The sequence below is a fragment of the Medicago sativa genome, chromosome 3, assembly GCF_051527215.1.
Source record: "Medicago sativa cultivar Bolivia chromosome 3, Bolivia_mono, whole genome shotgun sequence".
In the NCBI taxonomy this organism is placed as follows: domain Eukaryota; kingdom Viridiplantae; phylum Streptophyta; class Magnoliopsida; order Fabales; family Fabaceae; genus Medicago; species Medicago sativa.
Window position 1 is genome coordinate 88,351,125 of NC_140751.1, and position 20,782 is coordinate 88,371,906.

Sequence of the window (20,782 nt, forward strand, 5' to 3'; positions counted from 1 at the left end):
ATGCAAAACAACTTATTTATGCAAAAACAACTTATTCGAAACAACTTATTTATACAAAATAGCTTAGTTGTGCAAAACAGCTTATTCGAAACAACTTATTTATGCAAAACAGCTTATTTGTGCAAAACAGCTTATTCAAAACAACTTATTTATACAAAACAGCTTATTTGTGCAAAACAGCTTATTCAAAACAACTTATTTATGCAAAATAGGTTATTTGTGCAAAACAGCTTATTCAAAACAACTTATTTATACAAAACAGCTTATTTGTGCAAAACAGCTTATTCAAAACAGCTTATTTATACAAAACTGCTTATTACGAATTCATTTTAAAAAACAACTTATTAAAAACAACTTATTTATACAAAACAGCTTATTTGTGCAAAACAGCTTATTCAAAACAACTTATTTATGCAAAATAGCTTATTTGTGCAAAACAGCTTATTCAAAACAACTTATTTATACAAAACAGCTTATTTGTGCAAAACAGCTTATTCAAAACAGCTTATTTATACAAAACTGCTTATTACGAATTCATTTTAAAAAACAACTTATTAAAAACAACTTATTTATGCAAAACAACATATTTATGCAAAACAGCTTATTTATGCAAAACAGCTTATTCAAAACAACTTGTATAAATAAGCTGTTCTGCACAAATAAGCTGTTTTGTATAAATAAGTTGTTTTGAATAAGTTGTTTTGCACAAATAAGCTGTTTTGTATAAATAAGTTGTTTTGAATAAGCTCTTTTGCACTAATAAGCTATTTTGTATAAATAAGTTGTTTCGAATAAGCTGTTTTGCATAAATAAGCTGTTTTGAATAAGCTGTTTTGCACAAATAAGCTGTTTTGTATAAATAAGCTGTTTTGAATAAGCTGTTTTGCACAAATAAGCTGTTTTCTATAAATAAGTTGTTTCGAATAAGCTGTTTTTGCATAAATAAGTTGTTTTGCATAAATAAGCTGTTTTGAATAAGTTGTTTTGCATAAATAAGCTGTTTTGAATAAGTTATTTTTTAAAATTAAATTGGAATATGCTGTTTTGTATAAATAAGCTGTTTTGAATAAGCTGTTTTGCACAAATAAGCTGTTTTGTATAAATAAGTTGTTTTGAATAAGCTGTTTTGCACAAATAAGCTATTTTGTATAAATAAGTTGTTTCAAATAAGCTGATTTGCATAAATAAGTTGTTTTGTATAAATAAGTTGTTTTGCATAAATAAGTTGTTTTGAATAAGTTGTTTTTTAAAATGAAATCGTAATAAGCTATTTTGTATAAATAAGTTGTTTTGAATAAAAAAAAAACTTTAAAAATAGTTTTTTTTTTTTTTTTAAAAAAACTTTAAAAGAAAATGTTTGTAGAAATTTTGGGGCTTGGGGCCTTGAGGGCTTTTGATTTGTGGGCTTGCATGAATGTGGGCCTTTTAATCTTGTGGATTTTTAAGCCCCATTACTATGTGGGCTGGGGCCAAAACTTCAAGGCCCCGTGATATTGACACCTCTATTCTAAACTACCAAAGAAAAAAACTACATAGAAAAATAATGAAGGAAAATAAAATTAACATGAATATACTTATGTGGCAACCGGCAAGTCATTGAGAAACAAGTTGTCTTCCATTCCAGACAGTTCCTAAGATTCGATTTATATCCTGTGACCGTGTTGCATTGCACTTTTCATTTTACATCGCTTTGAAACTGTTTTGTTACTAATGGGTTTCAACAAAAGTGTTTTGGTTCACTTGTTCATTCTTTTCATCTATGTTTCCTCTGTTTTTGTGTCAGCAAGAGTTGTACAACCTCTCTTGCAAAATTACGGAAAACCCTTTTTCAGATCAAATTTTCACTCTATTTATGATACTTCAAACTATGGCGTCTTTCAGCTTAGTAATGGTTTGGCTCTTACACCTCAGATGGGGTTTGTTTCTATCTCTTTTGTTTTCAATTGATCAAATAAATTTATGGTTCATTCAATTCAATTCAGTTCATCCAGAATTCAATTTTATTTTATTTTTCATAGTCACGTGTTTGCGATGATTTATGTGACATGATGATTTGGTGTCGTGTAGATGGAACAGCTGGAACTTCTTTGCATGCAATATCAATGAAACGGTTATTAAGGAAACAGGTTTTCTTCTTTTCTTTGACTTATTCAAGCTTGACAAGTCTTATGGACACCATAATATGTTTTCAACTTATTTCAATAACTTCTCCATAATACTTATAGAACAACTTATAGCTTATATGAAATAGTTTGACTTAATTTTACTTTTTGTCATAGAAATAACTTGTACTTAAGCACTTATATAGTAAGAGCTTATGCTATAAGTGCTTAATTAGGCTGTTTACTCGAACAGTGTCTAGCGCGTAGATGGATTGTTATGATGATTAACGGCGAATATTTCCTTTTGACTTGATATAGAATTTTTTCATTATCCTTCATCAAGATTTTCAAATGCAAAATAAAATCTTGATGAAGGATAATGAAAAAGTTCTTTATTAAGTCAAAAGGAAGTCTTCGCCGTTAAGAGTGATATATATGTTTGGCAATACAATCAGTAATTCAGTTTTTTTTTCTATGTAATTGATATCTACTGTACTGATATCTATTATATCCTTGCAGCTGATGCACTGGTATCAACTGGGTTGGCCAAGTTGGGTTATGTGTACGTCAATATAGGTACTGATCTGGTATGTCCAATATTAAAATTGTAACAGTGGGTCACCTATTCTATATTTATATATTTGATGTTACAATTTACAATGTGCAGACGATTGCTGGTCTTCTGCGACAAGAAATTTAAAGGTCAGCTAAACTTTGTTCCTTTTGATATCACTGAATATACTTGAGGGCTATTATGTTCTCTTGTCGTATATACTTGTCGAATTTTAATGTTGTCTATCCTGACTTTCAATTGGATGAGGAAAACTTTTTCAATTGTCATATGTTAATGTTATGTTTTGGCTAAGTGGTATTACAGAAAATAGATATAAATAGCAAGTCCTTTGATATATTTAAGAAATAAAATGTTATGCGTGTCAATTTGAATACTTACTTTATGCATCCGATGTGCTGGTGTGTTTTTTGTCTTTAATGTTTAATCTAGTGTGAAAGAGCGAATCTTATATTTGATTAGTTGATTGCATGCACTATTCAATTTCTATGTGGATAAGTTGTTTTATAGCAAAGCTTAAAAGTCAATTATTCAAACATTCTCTCTGTAAATTTATGTTGTTCCTTACTATATTTGATTTGGAAGTGTAGGGTGACCTGGTCCCTGATCGTAAGACATTTCCATCAGGAATCAAAGCACTTGCCGATTATGTCCATGGGAAGGGACTCAAGCTTGGCATATATTCTGATGCTGGGTAGACTACTTTCACAAAATTAGACATGGCAGATTTTTGACTCATTATTAATCCCATGTTCATTATGACTAACTTTTTCACTTCCTACTTAGGGCTTTTACATGTCAAGTCCGACCAGGATCAATTTTCCACGAAAATGGTGATGCAGATTTATTTGCCTCTTGGGTTAGATTCTAATATCTCATTTACAGATACTCTTTATGTGTCCTGGACTTTGTAGAGGTCCTAAGAATAGAAGTGTTGTTCATTCACTTTTATTCTATGTGTGCATTTCACGGGTTACGCCAGGTTTAAATTACATCTGATGTAAATAATTTAGCTTTGCAGCATAATATATCTTTTTATGGTGTCTGTTGGATTTTTTAAGGAAATAAAACCAGCCTTTGGATATGATGTTCTCATTTGAGACATCATTAACACCAAACTGAATTTGGCCTAGATACGATGTTAAATCGTTTAATGGAATTCTTAAATGAAAATGAATGGAAAATTATGCCTTAATAGTTATCAATCATTGAAATGATTGAAATTTGTGCAAAGATGATCTTCTTGGAACTTCACACTTTTGCGGTGACCCAGGCCTCCATAGATATTATGTCCACTGTGTCATAGTTAGATTCTTAGAAGCAGCACAACTCAAAAGGAAACGGTAAAATGATACCTAAACTTGGTCTTGTTACATGAAAAATTTAACTAAAAATTATAATTGCCTCTCTTCGTAGTATGTAGAATGTAGATGGACATTTTTATACTGTAATTAGTAGATTCATCTTAGTGACTTATCTCGAGGCGCTTTTCGGAACCGCTGCTTCATAAATAAATAGTTTGCGGTTATGTATTTCTGTGGTTTATTAGTGATTTTCGCCTCCCATTCTATAATTTTATCAGGGCGTAGATTATTTGAAGTATGACAATTGTTACAATCTGGGCATTCCTCCAAAAAAACGGTTTTTTCTCGTCTCTGTCTCAGTTTTTGCAAAAGCAACAATTCCTAGTACATATAAATTGAATCATTGTGGTTGCATGTATTCCAGATATCCACCTATGCGTGATGCCCTCAATGACACTGGTCGTAAAATTTTCTATTCGATCTGTGAATGGTAATAAGGCGTGTCTGTTTTTTGTTATGAGTTACTTACGGATAACATGACATACATTATCCCATTATACTATTGTTTTTGCAGGGGTGTTGACGATCCTGCTCTATGGGCTGGCACGGTTGGTAATAGTTGGCGCACAACCGATGACATCAATGATACATGGGCAAGGTTAAAATCCTGGACTTTGACTTTTAGATGGTTCATTCAACATTTTATTGGGGAACTTTAACTAATTATCAATATCTCTCCTGTCCAAATTTTGTTTATAATGTAGTCTAACTCTGAAAATGATGTTTTTTTTTTGTATGTTTAGCATGACAACTATTGCTGATCTTAATGACCGATGGGCTGCATATGCCGGTCCTGGAGGATGGAATGGTACACCTATCTTTTTGAAATTTAATTAAAAAAATAGAGCTAACCAGAAACAGTCTTACTTATCTCTCATGTTACTGTTCTTCGACAGACCCCGATATGTTGGAAGTTGGCAATGGTGGCATGACTTACCAGGAATACCGTGCTCACTTCAGCATATGGGCTTTAGCAAAGGTGTTGTTTTTTGTTCATAATAACAATACTATGGCTGAATTTTTTCATGTTAAAGATTGTGAACTTGTGTGTGCAGGCTCCTCTTTTGATTGGTTGCGATGTAAGAAATATGACCGCCGAAACATTCGAAATTTTAAGCAATAAAGAAGTCATTGCTGTAAATCAAGGTCTCACCACCTTTTTTTTTTTTTTTTTTAATATAAGTTGATGCTTAAGGCTTTTCTGTGTTATTCTTGTTTATATTGTTACCTGGTGTATAATTTTTTCATTTATCTTATTCAAAAAGGTTAAATGAGTAAGGTTTCTGATTGTATGTCTCTCTGCAGACTCACTTGGAGTCCAAGGAAGGAAAGTTCAAGTTGCTGGAATAGATGGTTGTAGTCAGGTAATCTATCAAGTATCACTTCATAGTGCGTCTACGCGATAAATTTTGGGTCTTTTGGTTTATAATATCTCATTTGACTTCTCCATAAATATCTAGAAGTCTGAAATTATTTTTCCACAACTGGCCATACACTTATTTTAATTGAAAATATCCGAGTATAGAAGTTAGAAGCTAGTCCAAACTGGATCTTTGCCCAACTTAAAGTTATAGTACTACGAGCTTGAAGTATGTTCGCCTTAGTTTTACATATTTATTTACAGGTCTGGGCAGGTCCTTTATCAGGAAATCGTTTGGTTGTTGCTCTTTGGAATCGATGCTCAAAAGTTGCGACTATAACAGCATCATGGGAAGCACTTGGGCTTGAATCTGGAATTCATGTTTCTGTAAGGGATTTGTGGCAGGTAATTTTGCTTAGCCACGCGCAACTGCTCTAAGCAGTCTTTCCATTTGTTCTTAGTTGGCTAAACGGTTTACCTATTTTCTAAACTTATTTTCTACCGTCTAATTACTTTTAGTATTTAAGGAATTGTTGCCTCAAAAGTTTTTGTCCCTTCACTATTTTGCAGCATAAGGTAATAAATGGCGATGCAGTCTCATCATTCAGTGCTCGAGTTGATTCTCACGCATGTGAACTGTACATTTTCACTCCATCTACAGCATCTTACTCTGCACAGTAGATCTACTTCACCCACCTATGGGTTTTGGTCGATTTGTAAATCCAAAATGAGCATGGCAGGATGTTCATCAACTCAATGAATCTACGCTTGTTTATTGTCTATTTTTAATTTTGTTTTCAAAATCTTTTGTTGTTACTAGAAATTAAGTCTTCCATCACAAATAAATTGTGTACTGTATATATGATGGTGTGTCTACTCATGAATCATGATCACATGATTTATGTCCAAAATGTGGCCCCGGATGGATTTATGATGTTTTTAAAACGTATTGTGTGAAGATTATGGTAAAACCAAAGAGAGAACATGATAATTTAGAGTTTTTTAGCATGATTTTTTTTAGTTTCTCTTCTTAAAAGGTATTGATATAAATTTAATTCATATACTCTGTGAGTGTAATTTTGTTTTGGTACATTGCCAATTAATCATAACTGTCAGATAATTCAAAACATTTGACTTTCATCGTAATTATTTTTAAAGTCACATATTTAAATCCCCTAAACAAAGGTTGCATATTTAATTTTAATTGTAATTTCTCTATGTTAGTAAACTTTTGCGTCCCATGTGTTCAGAAACGCGAGAGACTTCCAATCATTCTCACTTTTCATAGAGGATACAGATTATACGTTGTACAATAAGTTATCACAAATGGGTTCCCAATTGATATATGATACACTAATGACAATATGACCATCATCAATGCATTAATGAGATGAACATTGATTGATAATTGTTCGATTGATAAGTCTACACAAAACCCAACTCGTTATTAAGTTGACAACTCTTTCATCTAACAAACCATCAACGACAAAGTAACGCCTTGGGCTAATAATTTTTTCAACATCATTCTATATTGATGTTGATATGTGATGTTGCAACTACAACAACGATACATTGATCGAGCCCTGCTCAATTTGTCCGATCTATCTATTAATCAAGAGAGAGTTGAACTAATGTGAAGATGAGAGAAAAGTTATCTTACGGGTCCCTATCTTATGACACGCTATTTATGTGCATATGTCTTTATAGTTGCAACTTGTGCCCAAAATGAAATATTAAAGATTTATGGTATGGAATGCATGGGACAGTCTTCGATACTGTGCTGGTATGAAATGAATATTAAAGATTTATGGGATGGAAAAATCATTTGCTGGCATGCTTCCGATACTGTGCAGTATCATATCATGAGTTGGAAAAAAGTTTTATTTTCTGGTCAAAGGCAACTTTGAATAGCAATCGAAGGTTAAAATTACGAAAACTGAATCAAAATATTCAAACCTCTCCCCCATAGCAAGTAAGGAGAACGATAACACGTTTTGTTGTATAGTACCCATTGCTGCCAATAACACTACAAATACAACTGCGAGTGTTCTAGCTACAAAACGACATAGAACTTAGAAGTATAGAAAAAAGAAGAAGCAAAACGACATATTAATTTGGTAAAAATAAACACTGACAATTAATGGGAGTATTGGGAAAGTTTTCGTCAATTAATTGGAATAATTATTCACCAAAAACGTTACACAAATACAGAGTATCGAAGAAAACATTTTTTTTCTCTCTGTTTTTAAGTAACCGGGTCGTCAACCCGACACACGAACCCGGAATTGTGAGGAAGACGCACAGAATCGGCCGAGACGCTCGATTCCACCGTTCCCACTCGTTTTCGCGGCGATTCCGGCCGCTTCCACCAGATTACCATTCCGGCGAGTTGGATCACGATTCTGTCTACCTTGGCTGAAACCTTTTTTGGTTTTTGAGGTAAATTCACTCTCTTTTTTTATGATTCTATGAACTTGTGTTGATCAGAGGCTAAATTCTTGTGATTGGACTTAATGGGTTTCATTTTTGACCCAAAAAATTGTTTTTTCATTTTATTAAAAAATAATTTAAAAAATTGTTAATTGTTGTTCAATATAGCTTGTTATGTCGTTCTCATTGTTTGGATGATTGTGTAAAAAAAAAATTTGATTTTTTATTTCAAAAAACTATTTTTTGTTTATTTGGTTTGGAGCTAGGGTTTCTGGTGTTATTCTCTTTTATGTCATGTTTGTGATATATGCTGTAACATCTGAAATTGAAACTTGTTTAAGTTGATTCTGCAACTTTGTTCCTGTGCCTATACCTGTTTTGTAGCTGGACTGCTGGATCTATTCACTTACTGATAATTGATTAGTTTATGCTACAAGCCTTGTTAAATTCACTTTAGGGTTTATGAACTGCTTGATTTTATAGATTTGTATGGCTAGCTATGAAGTTCTTCAATTGAATTGGTTTAGGTTTCTGTTCAATATATGCCCTAATGATTTTGTAACTGTGATTGTCAAAGTCTTGAGCTGACTCGTACAATTGTACGAAATTATAATTCTAGGTTTGAAAATTGAGTCAACTTGTTTACACGAACTCTTGTAGAATGGGTCAAACTAAGTGATCCAGCGTGTTTGTTCTGGAAATAACCCATCCTTGATATTAACCCCTATCTCAGTTGCTCCACCTCACAACCTCACTCAAGTTGTGAGCATACACATTTTCCATTTTGTTTTGGTTTGTTTTTACTTATGTAGTACCAACCCTTCAGCTCGAATTTGTGTCCGGTGTCCTACTTGTGTCGGTTCAGTGTTAAATGGTTACATTCAATTACTTACATTTTCCTAAATTATTTTCGGTGTCTACGTTCAGTGTTGATGTTAGTGTTTGGTAACCATTCATTTCCTTGTTAGTACTTCATCACTCTTCAACATTTTCTAGCTAGCACACTCACTGTTGTATTTGTAGTGTTATTTAACCTTTGGTTTGTTGTTTTGGTTTTGTTTGCAGGATATCTGAGTTTTGAGATTGGCAGCAATGGGTACTATACAACAAAATGTGTTACCATACTCCTTGCTTAACCAACAGCTGTTCTCAATGGATGAGGAGCTTTGGTTTATGGCTGAAGAGAGGGCCCGGGAAGTACTATGCACAATTCAACCAAATGTTGTTTCTGAGGCGAACAGAAAGAGGATTATTGATTTTGTTCAGAGGCTGATTGGAGGTTACTATGGGGGAGAGGTTTGAATATTTTGATTCAGTTATCATACTTTTAACCTTCGATTGTTGTAGGAGTGGGTTATGTATTTGGTATTCTCTTCTTTTAATCAAAGTTGCTTTCTTTCCCATGGATTTGGTTGGGTGTTTTTTGATGTTTTTTGCTTTGATTGCTGTTTAAAATTGATTGGTTGAAATTCCATTTCCCTTTTTGCTTTCTATGTTTCCTTCCTTTACACCATGCACTTCCTCATACCTTGAGCAGAAAATAAAACCTTTTTCCAACTCATATAATATGATACTGCACAATATCGGAAGCATGCCAGCAAATATTGTCCCATGTCAGCCTAAACTTTGTAGCTGAATTTTAAAAGGTGTCAAACCTAAAGCCCCCAACCACCTCCCTCCCATACCTTGTAAAGTTGCAAATCTTAATAATGTTTACATAGTTTTTTGGCACATACAGTTTTTAATTCTGTCTACTGATAATCAAGTTTGAAATGCTTCAATTGAATAATATTGAGGTGAGTTTCACAATTATTTATTTACTCTGGTGAACATTTGTTGATTTAAAGAATTTGACACTATTTTGAAAAAAGTACTTGCCTCCATTCCAAATTTATTGATGTTTTATATCTTTAAATTTCAAAAGCTTTAAGGTGCCGAAAACAAATTGGTCTCATCATGTGTATACCATTACAGTGGTGTCCGTAATAAACATATTATCTTTTATGGGTTAACTGCAGGTATTCGTGTTTGGATCAGTCCCACTAAAAACCTATCTTCCAGATGGAGATATTGACTTGACAGTTCTCAGTCATGAAAGTGTTGAAGATGATTTGGTACAAGCTGTATGCAATCTACTTGAAAGTGGAGAGGACCATGAGTACCAAGTAAAAGACATACAACAAATACGTGCGCAGGTTTCTAAACAACATTTCTATTTAAGCTGCTATAGTTATTGAATTCTGATTTCTTAGAATTTTCATTTATCTAACCTCTGAAATAGCGTTTAAGATTTTTCATTTGCTGTTTTTTGGATTGTAAGTTCTATATATGTTGAGTTTAAATTGAAAATTAGTAGAAATAATTAAAAGAAATGACAACTATATAACGCTATATATATTATTTTTGAAATGTTACATTTACATCCTATGTGAAAAAGGAGTGTTTCCACTGCAGTTATCGCTTTACTTTTTATATTCACTTTTTCTCTTTTTCTCGGTTTTCCTGATTGGAAAATTGTGTTTAATGTTTTCAATATAATTATATCTCTCGACTTTATAAGACTTCCTTTTTATGTTTGGCAATTGGACTGCAGGTAAGGGTTGTCAAATGCACAGTGAAAAATATTGCAGTTGACATCTCCTTTAATCAGATGGCTGGACTCTATGCTCTGCGCTTTCTGGAGCAGGTAAATATTATTTTTGCTAATTAATTTACAACTAGTTTATGTTCTGAGTTGAATATACCGTGTGCTTAATATCTATAGCTTAAATTTCCCTCGTGTTCCTGTTAGTTTGTACAGTTTATATAAAGCAGGCACTTGATTGTTGAGTAGAACTAATGTGGTTAGTTGGTCTAAGTAGAAAATATATGAAATTATATCTTATGCCGTGTTAGGATTCCCATTTACATTAAATTTTTATATACATTTGCCTGTCTTTTTTGACTCATTTTTCTGTGATTTTTTTTTTTATATTTGATATTTGATTTTGCTTCCCCTTCCCCTTCCATTCCTACAGTTTCTACTACTTGACTTTCTTGTTGTCATTTTTGACTCATTTTCTGTAATATTCACATAGCGAATACTGTCAATTAAATTGTGTGCCTCTATTCAGTCAGATTGTTGCAATGGTCTCAACTCATCACTGAGTTAATTGTTTATTTAGCCTCTTTATGCTCTCTTTTTCCATTGAATTTTTTTTAAAAAAATGTCCTGCTCATATTCAGGCTTTGCTAATTCTTTTTTTCATTTAAAAACAAATTCTCAGGTTGACCAACTTGTCGGGAAAAACCATGTCTTCAAACAAAGTATAATCTTAGTCAAAGCCTGGTGCTATTATGAGAGCCGAATTCTTGGTGCACACCATGGCCTGCTCTCAACATATGCAGTTGAAATATTGGTTTTATATATTATCAACTGTTTTCATTCATCAGTGCGCGGTCCTCTAGAGGTGAGTTATGTCTTCTGTTAATATTCTTTGAACCCTTTCAGCATTTGTATTTACATCTACATAAAGACATAAACCACCGAACTACTGCTACTAGCAGGTGCTGTACAGATTTTTGGACTACTACAGCACATTTGACTGGGAGAAGAATTATGTCACCGTATATGGTCCACAAGCCTTATCCTCCCTACCAGAAATTGTTGGTAAGTGTTAATGGGGCTGCATAAGTCATTGGATACATTAATGTTTTAATTAGATTGTTTATGATCTTCGCTCCTTGATACCAACCTGCTTGTCGCAGAGAAATCAGAATGCGATGGAGGTGAGTTCTTGCTCAGTAAAGAGCTTCTGAAAAATTACAGGGATATGTGCTTTGTTCCAAAGGCATCCGAGACTTCGCCTCGTGAATTTTCCATCAAGTACATTAACATCTTGGATCCTCTAAAAAATGACAACAACCTAGGCCGCAGTGTCAACAAAGGTAATTTTTCACATTAAAGCATCAATTGATTACGGTGAATATTTTTATTTGTATTTTAATTGCTTAATAAGCCAACTTAGTGAAAACCACATCTGTAATTGCTAGTGACAAATGCGTCTGGGCTTGGAGTTCATTTACATACACTTGTCAACCTTTTACCTTTGTCCTGCAGGCAATTTACATCGAATTGGATTCGCTCTTAGGTTTGGTGCTCGAAAGCTTAAGGAGATCCTTAAGCTTCCAGGACAAAGAATGGGTGGAGCACTTGAGGTGTTTTTCATGAACACCTTGAATAGAAATGGGAAAGGACAAAGGCCTGATATTGATGTTCCTATTCCTGCATTTGGTACTGGAAAATCTGAAGAGCCTGTCCTTGTTGGAGACTGTGACAGTTACTATGGCGGCTTAAAATACGTTCAGTTGTATCGTAACTATGCCATGCCGCTCGTTGCACAGCCCAGTCCCTCATCACCACAATTTGATGCTGATATGCTTGCACCGCAATTTGATGCTGATATGCTTGCACCACAACAAAACTGGTATATGTATTATCATAGAGGTGCTGATTTATATGTGCCGAGTCAGACTTTCTTTCATCCGAATGTTCCTCCACAGCCAACTTATGGCCTTGAAGAAATAGGGAAATCGCGAGGAACAGGGACTTACATACCTGACATGGTAAATTGCTTTTGTTTTCAAACTTTATTTATATTATATTATGATAAATGATTATATCATCCTAAATGTTTTTGGATGTTTCTGACTCAGACTCTTACTACCTACTGGAACGCCCGTGCAAGAGGGTCCATGCCAAGGAGATCCAGCCGTGCGAATAATAATAATAATAATAACAACAACAACAACAACAACAATAATAATAATGCTTCATCCAAGAGAAAACAAATAGAAGAGGTTCCTCCCGAGACTGACATGAATGATGAGAATTCCAAGTCCTTTGAGCTCTCAAAGGAAGATTTTCCTGTTCTTTCAAGCATTGGCAACAGCAGTTTGTCAGCATCTCATCAATCTGAGCAGGACCAGAATTCTTCATCGCCTCAAATATATATCGAGTTCGGAACTTACAGTGTCTCAAAATCCCTGAAAGAACTGAGTTTGGGAACAAAGGATCAGAAAAAGGATTCTGGTGTTTCATCCTCTAAGACATTGGGAACAAAGGATCGGAAAAAGGATTCCGGTGGTTCATCCTCTAAAGGCGCTACTACACCAGTTGTTCCAAGTCGGGCATTGCAGGCAAAGGAGAAGTGTACTCGGATGGAGAAGAAGATGGGTTGACAATATAGACATTAACTTATAGGCATTTTGTAAGATATCGAGGATAACATCGAGTGTTGTGCTTTTTACTGCAGGTTCTTCTCTGACTATACCAACTTGAAGATAATAGTCAGTTCCTCCTTTCTTTTTTTTTTTTTTATGTAGATTTAGGGAGAAACTATAATCGGTTGCTACTGATTGATATAGACTTTGTGGGATTAAGTCTTGGTAAGGATGTTTACAAGTTTTGTTCTGCCTTTAGACTCCATACCCCTTGCTCTCCTCTTTCTGTAGGAAGAGTTTATCATTTCTGCTTCTAAAGTCCGGTGATGTTGTTGTACATTGGTTTCTTTTATACATGACTCTTAAGTTTTAATTTATGTGGTACAATAATGTGGATATTTTACCTTCACACCTCTATGAATATTTATCTTTGACAAGCAAGGGTGTTTTTATGATACTTATGTGGCAACCGGCAAGTCATTGAGAAACAAGTTTGAATACTTGTTGTCTTCCATTTCAGACAGTTCCTAAGATTCAATTATGTTTTGGATTTATATTCTGTGACCGTGTTGCACTTTTCATTTTACATTGCTTTGAAACTGTTACTAATGGGTTTGAACAAACACAACAAAAGTGTTTTGGTTCACTTGTTGATTATGTTCCTTTGTACTTCCTCTGTTTCGGTAACAGCAAGAGTTGTACAACCTCTCTTGCAAAATTACGGAAAATCCATTTTCAGATCAAATATCACTCTATTTATGATACTTCAAACTATGGCGTTTTTCAGCTTAGTAATGGTTTGGCTCTCCCTCCTCAGATGGGGTTTGTTTCTCTCTTTTTCTTTCAATTTATCAAATAAATTTCTGGTATTTTTAATGAAATAGGAAAATTAGGAAGATGATTTATTTGAAATGATTTGGTGTTGTGTAGATGGAACAGCTGGAACTTCTTTGCATGCAATATCAATGAAACAGTTATTAAGGAAACAGGTTTTCTTTTCTTGATCCTTTGCTAATAGCTAATTCACGCATGTTTTCATTGAATTATTCAAGTTTATTATTAACATAACCTCTTTTGAGAAGTCTTATGGTCACCATAATATGTTTTCTACTTATTTCAATAGGTTCTCCATAATAGCTTATACAACGACTTATAGCTTATATGAAATAGTTTGACTTAATTTTATTTTTTGTCATATAAATAACTTGACCTTAAGCACTTATATAGTAAGAGCCTATGCCATAAGTGCTTAATTAGGCTGTTTATCCAAACAGTGTCTTAGTGCATACACGGATTGTTATGATGATTAATGGCGAAGATTTCCTTTTGACTTGATATAGAAATTTTTCATTATCCTTCATCAAGATTTTCAAATGCAAAATAAAATCTTGAGGAAGGATAATGAAAAATTTCTTTATGAAGTCAAAAGGAAATCTTACCTGGAATAAAGTAGGTACTAAGGATTCTGATTGCATGTCTCTCTGCAGACTCACTTGGAGTCCAAGGAAAGTTCAAGTTGCTGGAATAGATGGTTGTAGTCAGGTCTTTTGTTTTATAAATTTCTCATTTGACTTCATTAATAGATAAATCTGAAATTATTTTTCCACAACTGGCCATAAACTTATTTTAATTGAAAGAGCAATGCTAGGGTCACACCCTCTAACACTCTCTTCTAACACTCTCCAATAATAACTAGCCATGTCATTGTTCAATTACCTGTTACCGGTTTCGTTTTGGTAACCGTGATATTGTATTTTTTTTTTCAAAACAAAAAAAAACTTCTTCATCTTCGGTGCTCAACTCCCACCAACACTGTCTTCTCATGTTCTCACAAATTCCTCATCCATCAAATGGAAATCGTTTCATTTTTCACCCAAATTTAGCCAAATGATAAATAAATGTTGCTTATTGTTCAAAGACTAAAATAATAAATTAAATGGTGGTTGAGATTTCGTTTGTGGATTCATGCGTTTTGCCTTTTGAGATATTAGTGGAGAGTAAAATTTGTTATCTTTTTGTATATGGATAATAGGATTAGATCTGGAAGATCCTGCAAGGAAAACTCATCAAAGACCACACGTAGCTCACTACCAAGGCATCGACGGCCACCGAAACTCGCAACAAGGACGATACGGTGTCGGCTAATGACTTAGATTAAACCATGCGAGAAAAAGCTTGAACAATACAGATCAGAAAGAGCCATGGACAAATAGAAAGGAGAAAAGGCCATAGACAGAATGAGCCATGGAGGTTTGTGTGGAGAAAGCAATGAGAAGGAGAAGACGATGAGTTTTTCTCTTTCCTTTCTAAACGTTGTTCAACTATTTTTTTTTTTTTACTCAAGTTGTTCAGCAACCTGTAGTACCGGTTAATAGGTGATTGAATAATGACATGGCTAATTATTATTGGAGAGTGTTAGAAGAGAGTGTTAGAGGGTGTGACCCTAGCATTCCTCTAATTGAAAATATCCTAGTATAGAGAAGTTAGAAGCTAGTCCAAACTGGATCTTTGCCCAGCTTAAAGTTATTGTACTACAAGCTTGAAGTATGTTAACCTTAGTTTTGCATATTTATTTACAGGTCTGGGCAGGTCCTTTATCAGGTAATTGTTTGGCTGTTGCTCTTTGGAGTCGATGCTCAAAAGTTCGACTATAACAGCATCATGGGCAGCACTCGGGCTTGAATCTGGAATTCATGTTTCCGTAAGGGATTTGTGGACTGTACATTTTCACTCCATCTACAGCATCTTACTCTGCACAGTACATCGACTTCACCCACCGATGGGTTTTGGTCGATCTGTAAATCCAAAATGAGCATCGCAGGATGTTCATCAACTCAATGAGTCTACGCTTGTTTATTGTCTATTCCTAATTTTGTTTTCCAAATCTTTTGTTGTTACTAGACATTAAGTCACAAATAAATTGTGTACTGTATATATGGTGTGTCTACTCATGAATCATGATCACATGATTTATGACCAAAATGTGGCCCCCGGATGGTTTTATAATGTTTTCTTTTTTATAAAGTATGGTATGAACATTATGATAAAACTAAAGAGAGAACATGATAATTTAGAGTTTTCTAGCATGATTTTTTTAGTTTCTCTTCTTAAAAGGTTTTGATATGAATTTAATTCATATACCGTCCTTAATTTTGTTTTGGTACATTGTCAATTAATCATAACTGTCGAATAATTCAAAAATTAGACTTTAATCATAAATGTTTTTAAAGTCGCATATTTAATTCCCTTAAAAAAGGATCGCATATATAATCGGTTGTTATTTCTTTACAATATAAATAATATAGGGTTAATTGTTGAAATAGATCGTATAAGATGTGTGAAGTCTGAAAAGTGACAATGTAAACTTAAAAACACATATTCTAACCCTTTAAACTTTGAAAAGTGACAATGTAAACCCTTTAAATTGAGATTTTTATTATTTTTTTTACTCTTGATTATACGCAAAGTCCAAAAAAGCGACTTAGATGTTGAATTGTTTTGATACATTGTCAATTAATCATAACTGTCGAATAATTCAAAACATTAGACTTTAATCATAAATGTTTTTAAAGTCGCATATTTAATTCCCTTAAAAAAGGATCACATATATAATCGGTTGCTATTTCTTTACAATATAAATAATATAGGGTTAATTGTTGAAATAGATCGTATAAGATATGTGAAGTCTGAAAAGTGACAATGTAAACTTAAAAATACATATTCTAACCCTTTAAACTTTGAAAAGTGACAATGTAAACCCTTTAAATTGAGATTTTTTTTTTTTACTCTTGATTATACGCAAAGTCCAAAAAAGCGACTTAGATGTTGAATATTTTCATGATTTTTCCAGACATGTTGAAGACGTTAAAATTTGATTTTTTTTTTTTTTTTACTATGGTCGAATTAATTATGAATTTTCAAAGCGTCAAAAACTCAAAAAATAAAACAATTAAAATCTCGACCCAGAAATCGAATTTAGAGTCGATTTTTTATAGAGATATCTATAAAAATACATAAAAAAAAGGTATGCAAAGTTTCATAGCATTTCAAAAACTTTTTTATTTATTTTTATTTTTAAATCAAAACGTGTAAAATTGCCATTTTGTTCCGAGTAAGCATATACTCACGTGTAAAATAATGTTCCCTGATTATGTAGACATGGTTAGAACATAGTAATAAAAACTTTGGCCATGAAATTTTAAATTTTTTCAACGAGTGACGAGTTAATTATGAATTATTTAAAAAATTAAATTTACAAGAAATAAAAACTCATAATTATTGCATCCTTAGTCAGATTATGTTTTTTTGTTGTACAAAACCATATTTTATCGTCCTAAACATGCATGAGAAAAATCATAAAAAATATTCAACATGTAGATCACTTTTTTGGACTATGTGTATATTATATTATCAAAAATAAGAAAAATCGCAAATTACAATGTTAGAATATGTGTTTTTTTATTTTACAAGGTTATTTTTCAGACAACGCATATATTATTGGATCAATTTGAACAATTAATTCAAAAAATACAATTAAAGTTAAACTCTTTAGTAATTAGATTCAATATCCTTAAAAAAAAGTAATTAGATTCGCTAAAGTATTAATTTTAAAAATTGCGCATAATTTTTTTTGAGAACAACCCGGGTCTTAGGGTGCGTTTGGCCCTACTTTTTTGAGGTATAAAAGTTACTTTTAGAATAAAGTTGAAAATTAAAACTTTAAAGTTGAAGTTGAAGTTGTTTGGTATTTGTTGTTTTTTTCAACTTAATTTGCACTTTTAAGTTAGGAAATATCTGTTTGGTAAAATATTTTTAAAAGAGTTTTGAGATTTTATTACAAATTATCGTCAATAAAATATAAGGCATTTTTTTATAAACATATAAATTTTGTAAAGTACTGATTTTTTTAGAGCAGATGAAATTTTATAAATTCTTATATAAAACATTATCGTAAATTAAATTGAAAGAATTTGAAATTAATCCAACATTAGAAACATAACACTTCATAAACTTGAACGATTTTTGTTTTCCAACAACTTAGTGGCTATTTGATTTCTAGCTCTATCCATGTAGCTCCCATCTTGTACTCTTAAATTGTATGAACTGGAATCTTCAGTAATGTTTCTTTCTTCTTCACGTTCAGGCATATATCCACGAATTTGGTCCAATTTGTTGAATTCCTCATCTTGAACGCCACATATTCGAATGAAGTTATGAAGTGCACGTTGTTGCAACTATGATCTTTTCTTGTTTGATTAGTGGAAATGGTCTCATATCACATAAAATATGCCATCTTTTCTTCCAAACACCAATTGTTCTTTCAATGACATTTCTAAATGAAGAATGTGCATGATTGAATACTTCATGAATACCTTGTGCTGGACTGCCATCTCTAAAATCAGGAATGTGATATCTTTCACCTTTGTATGGTGATAAATATCCTTTCATGTTTGGATATCCTGCATCAACTAGGTAATACTTTCCTAGAAATATTTAAAAAATAAATAAATCATTGTTAATTTAGGCATAAAAGTTATTGTCAGAATTATATAAATCACAAATTTTATTTATAAAAAAAATATTAATCGTACCTTCAGGAGGATGAGGGAACACATTTTTCATTTCTTCAAGGACTAATGTAAGAATACGTGTGTCATGTGCAGTACCAGGCCAACCAACAACAACAAAAGTGATTAACATGTCTAAATTACAGACTAACATGACATTTTGTGTTGGATATCCTTTTCTGCCAATATAACGAATTTGATCTTTAGTGGGAACAATGGCAGGAATATGTGTTCCATCTATAGCACCGATACATCCTTCAAAATAAGGCCAGTACCTTTTATCATCCTTGATTTTGGACGGAATTTCTGTAAAGTTAAAATCAGGAGGCCTCACAATTTCTTTTGCTAGCAAACATAAACTTCCTAAAACTTCACTAAACTTCCTACTAACGGTCTCTCCTGATTTTCCAAATTTATTTTGAATCTTTCTATTAGTCTCGCTATGCGCACAACTCCAAAGAAACATAACAAGTGCCTCCAAGGATGTCATTTCATTTGATGGGTGTAACCATCCCTTACTTACTAATAACTTTTCAAGTTTCAATACAGCATGAGTTTCCATTCTAAACATATTATAACTTTCACCTGGGGTGTTAAGAGTTTCTCGAACCCAATTCCATCCATGAGAATAAAGAAATCTATTACCTTGCTTCATTAAGTACTTCATATGATAGACATATGCAATCATCGCTGCCCCATAACATATTTTATAAAACATGCATTTTCTTTTTTTAACTTTTCTTAAATGCTGGTCATTGATCTGATTAGATGACATCTGTAAACAATTTCAAAACAACGACATTACCAAATGAAAATAAATCTAAATTAAAGTTGCTCAAATATTGCATAAATGTCATTTGTTTTTTTATTCTTACGTTTTTTTTTTCTCTTTTCAAACACTTCAAAGTTATACTATCATTCTATCAATATTCTTTGATCATTCTAACAATAAAAGATCCAAGGAGATCCATAGGTAAGCAAACATATCCGTATGATCATATAGAATTAAATGACAGGATTAATGAACAAAAGTAAAACTGAAATATAGAAGAAGCTTGTAACAAGAGTAATAGATTATTACTATAAAGAATAAAACATGAGTTGGTTACTAAAAAATAAAAAGACAAAATCTGATCATTGAACAAAAGTATAAAACATGAATGATGTGCATATCATATAAAGGGATAAAGAAAATAACAAAAGGACAAAAAATAAGCAAGATTAATTGGAATCAAAAGAATAAAATATAAAGAAATATGATGTACCTGCCTGCACCTGTCAGCGGCGGCTACACGGAAAGGTGTAGAAGAAAGCAGAAATCGAAAATGTATATATATTAAGGTTGGACAATTTTGGCGCTTTCCTCAAAAATGAAAAACAGTGTGGCGCCAATTTGCCAGAAATAATAATAAAATAAAAAATATAGTGGCCAGTGCGGGAATCGAAGGAGGAAAAGCAGATAACCTCCGAAAAGTTGCTCCCAAAGTTCATTTTTTTATCTTATTTTCAAAGTCACTTTTGTTGCATTTCCTTCTTTGCAAAAAAGTCACTTCTTTTATTAAGAGCTTTATTAAAATTGTGTTTGGCCCCACTTTTCTTTAGAAGTAAAAGATGAGTGGAAAATAAGCAGGGCCAAACATGCTCTTAGATAGCCTTCCCTCAAAGTTAATAGATGTGTTAATTAATTTAGTCAAATGTTGCTTTTACTCATTTGAAACTTATTACAAAAATGTTATATGTAATTATTGTGTTGTTGACTTTTACAATTATTTTTGTATTGACATTGAAGTACTAATATTTATTATAATCATATTTTTAACAATTAAATAAAATATATTTAATTAAAACATGAATTTTGACCAAAAAAATGAAACTTATTCCATATGGGTAAGAAATGGTTTAATCTGGAAGACAATACAAGGATATCTACCAAAATAATAATATACATTTATTATGATAAATATTACTTCAATGTCAAAACAAAAATAATTATAAGTCAACAACACAATAATTACAAAAAGCATTTTGGAATAGGTTTCAATTGTATAAAAGCAACATTTGACAAAATTAATTAAGGGTTTTGCTAACAAGTGTCCTTAGGGTATTTGTTAAGGTAACTTAAATTAGTAGTTTTACATTGGAAACAACAATTTGTAAACTTTTTACAAGTTGACTTGACCACTTTT

At 32.5% G+C, this 20,782-nt stretch overlaps 3 protein-coding genes across 9 annotated transcripts; all 3 read left to right on the forward strand.

The window, feature by feature from the left end:
- Window positions 1-1,677: 1,677 nt before the first annotated feature.
- On the forward strand, window positions 1,678-6,368 carry LOC146941556 (Melibiase family protein). Its single transcript, XM_085755363.1, has 15 exons — window positions 1,678-1,916; window positions 2,068-2,126; window positions 2,622-2,678; window positions 2,770-2,804; window positions 3,264-3,367; window positions 3,460-3,532; window positions 4,256-4,314; window positions 4,402-4,467; window positions 4,552-4,635; window positions 4,781-4,845; window positions 4,934-5,016; window positions 5,093-5,183; window positions 5,343-5,401; window positions 5,662-5,802; window positions 5,968-6,368. Exons 1-15 carry the CDS (start codon window positions 1,711-1,713, stop codon window positions 6,076-6,078), a joined length of 1,293 nt encoding a protein of 430 aa, XP_085611489.1. The 5' UTR covers window positions 1,678-1,710; the 3' UTR covers window positions 6,079-6,368.
- Window positions 6,369-7,326: 958 nt separating this feature from the next.
- Window positions 7,327-13,466, forward strand: LOC146941557 (uncharacterized). Of its 6 annotated transcripts, none has more exons than XM_085755369.1 (9): window positions 7,327-7,836; window positions 8,893-9,623; window positions 9,846-10,022; window positions 10,421-10,513; window positions 11,094-11,276; window positions 11,374-11,476; window positions 11,575-11,754; window positions 11,927-12,432; window positions 12,523-13,466. In XM_085755369.1, exons 2-9 carry the CDS (start codon window positions 9,600-9,602, stop codon window positions 13,045-13,047), a joined length of 1,791 nt encoding a protein of 596 aa, XP_085611495.1. In that variant the 5' UTR covers window positions 7,327-7,836; window positions 8,893-9,599; the 3' UTR covers window positions 13,048-13,466. The 6 variants fall into 6 exon arrangements, with proteins under 6 accessions (XP_085611495.1, XP_085611490.1, XP_085611492.1 ...); XM_085755364.1 differs by having other exon boundaries at window positions 8,893-9,123; window positions 11,371-11,476; XM_085755366.1 differs by having other exon boundaries at window positions 8,893-9,123; window positions 11,371-11,476; window positions 11,584-11,754.
- A 31-nt stretch (window positions 13,467-13,497) lies between these two features.
- Window positions 13,498-15,963, forward strand: LOC146941558 (uncharacterized). 2 transcript variants are annotated; one of them, XM_085755371.1, is made up of 4 exons: window positions 13,498-13,851; window positions 13,960-14,018; window positions 14,517-14,560; window positions 15,609-15,963. In XM_085755371.1, the coding sequence occupies exons 1-4, from the start codon at window positions 13,638-13,640 to the stop codon at window positions 15,709-15,711; spliced, it is 420 nt and encodes a 139-aa protein (XP_085611497.1). In that variant the 5' UTR covers window positions 13,498-13,637; the 3' UTR covers window positions 15,712-15,963. The 2 variants fall into 2 exon arrangements, 1 of the variants encoding a protein (XP_085611497.1); XR_015032433.1 differs by lacking the exons at window positions 13,498-13,851; window positions 13,960-14,018 and having other exon boundaries at window positions 14,454-14,571; window positions 15,609-15,796.
- Window positions 15,964-20,782: the final 4,819 nt, after the last annotated feature.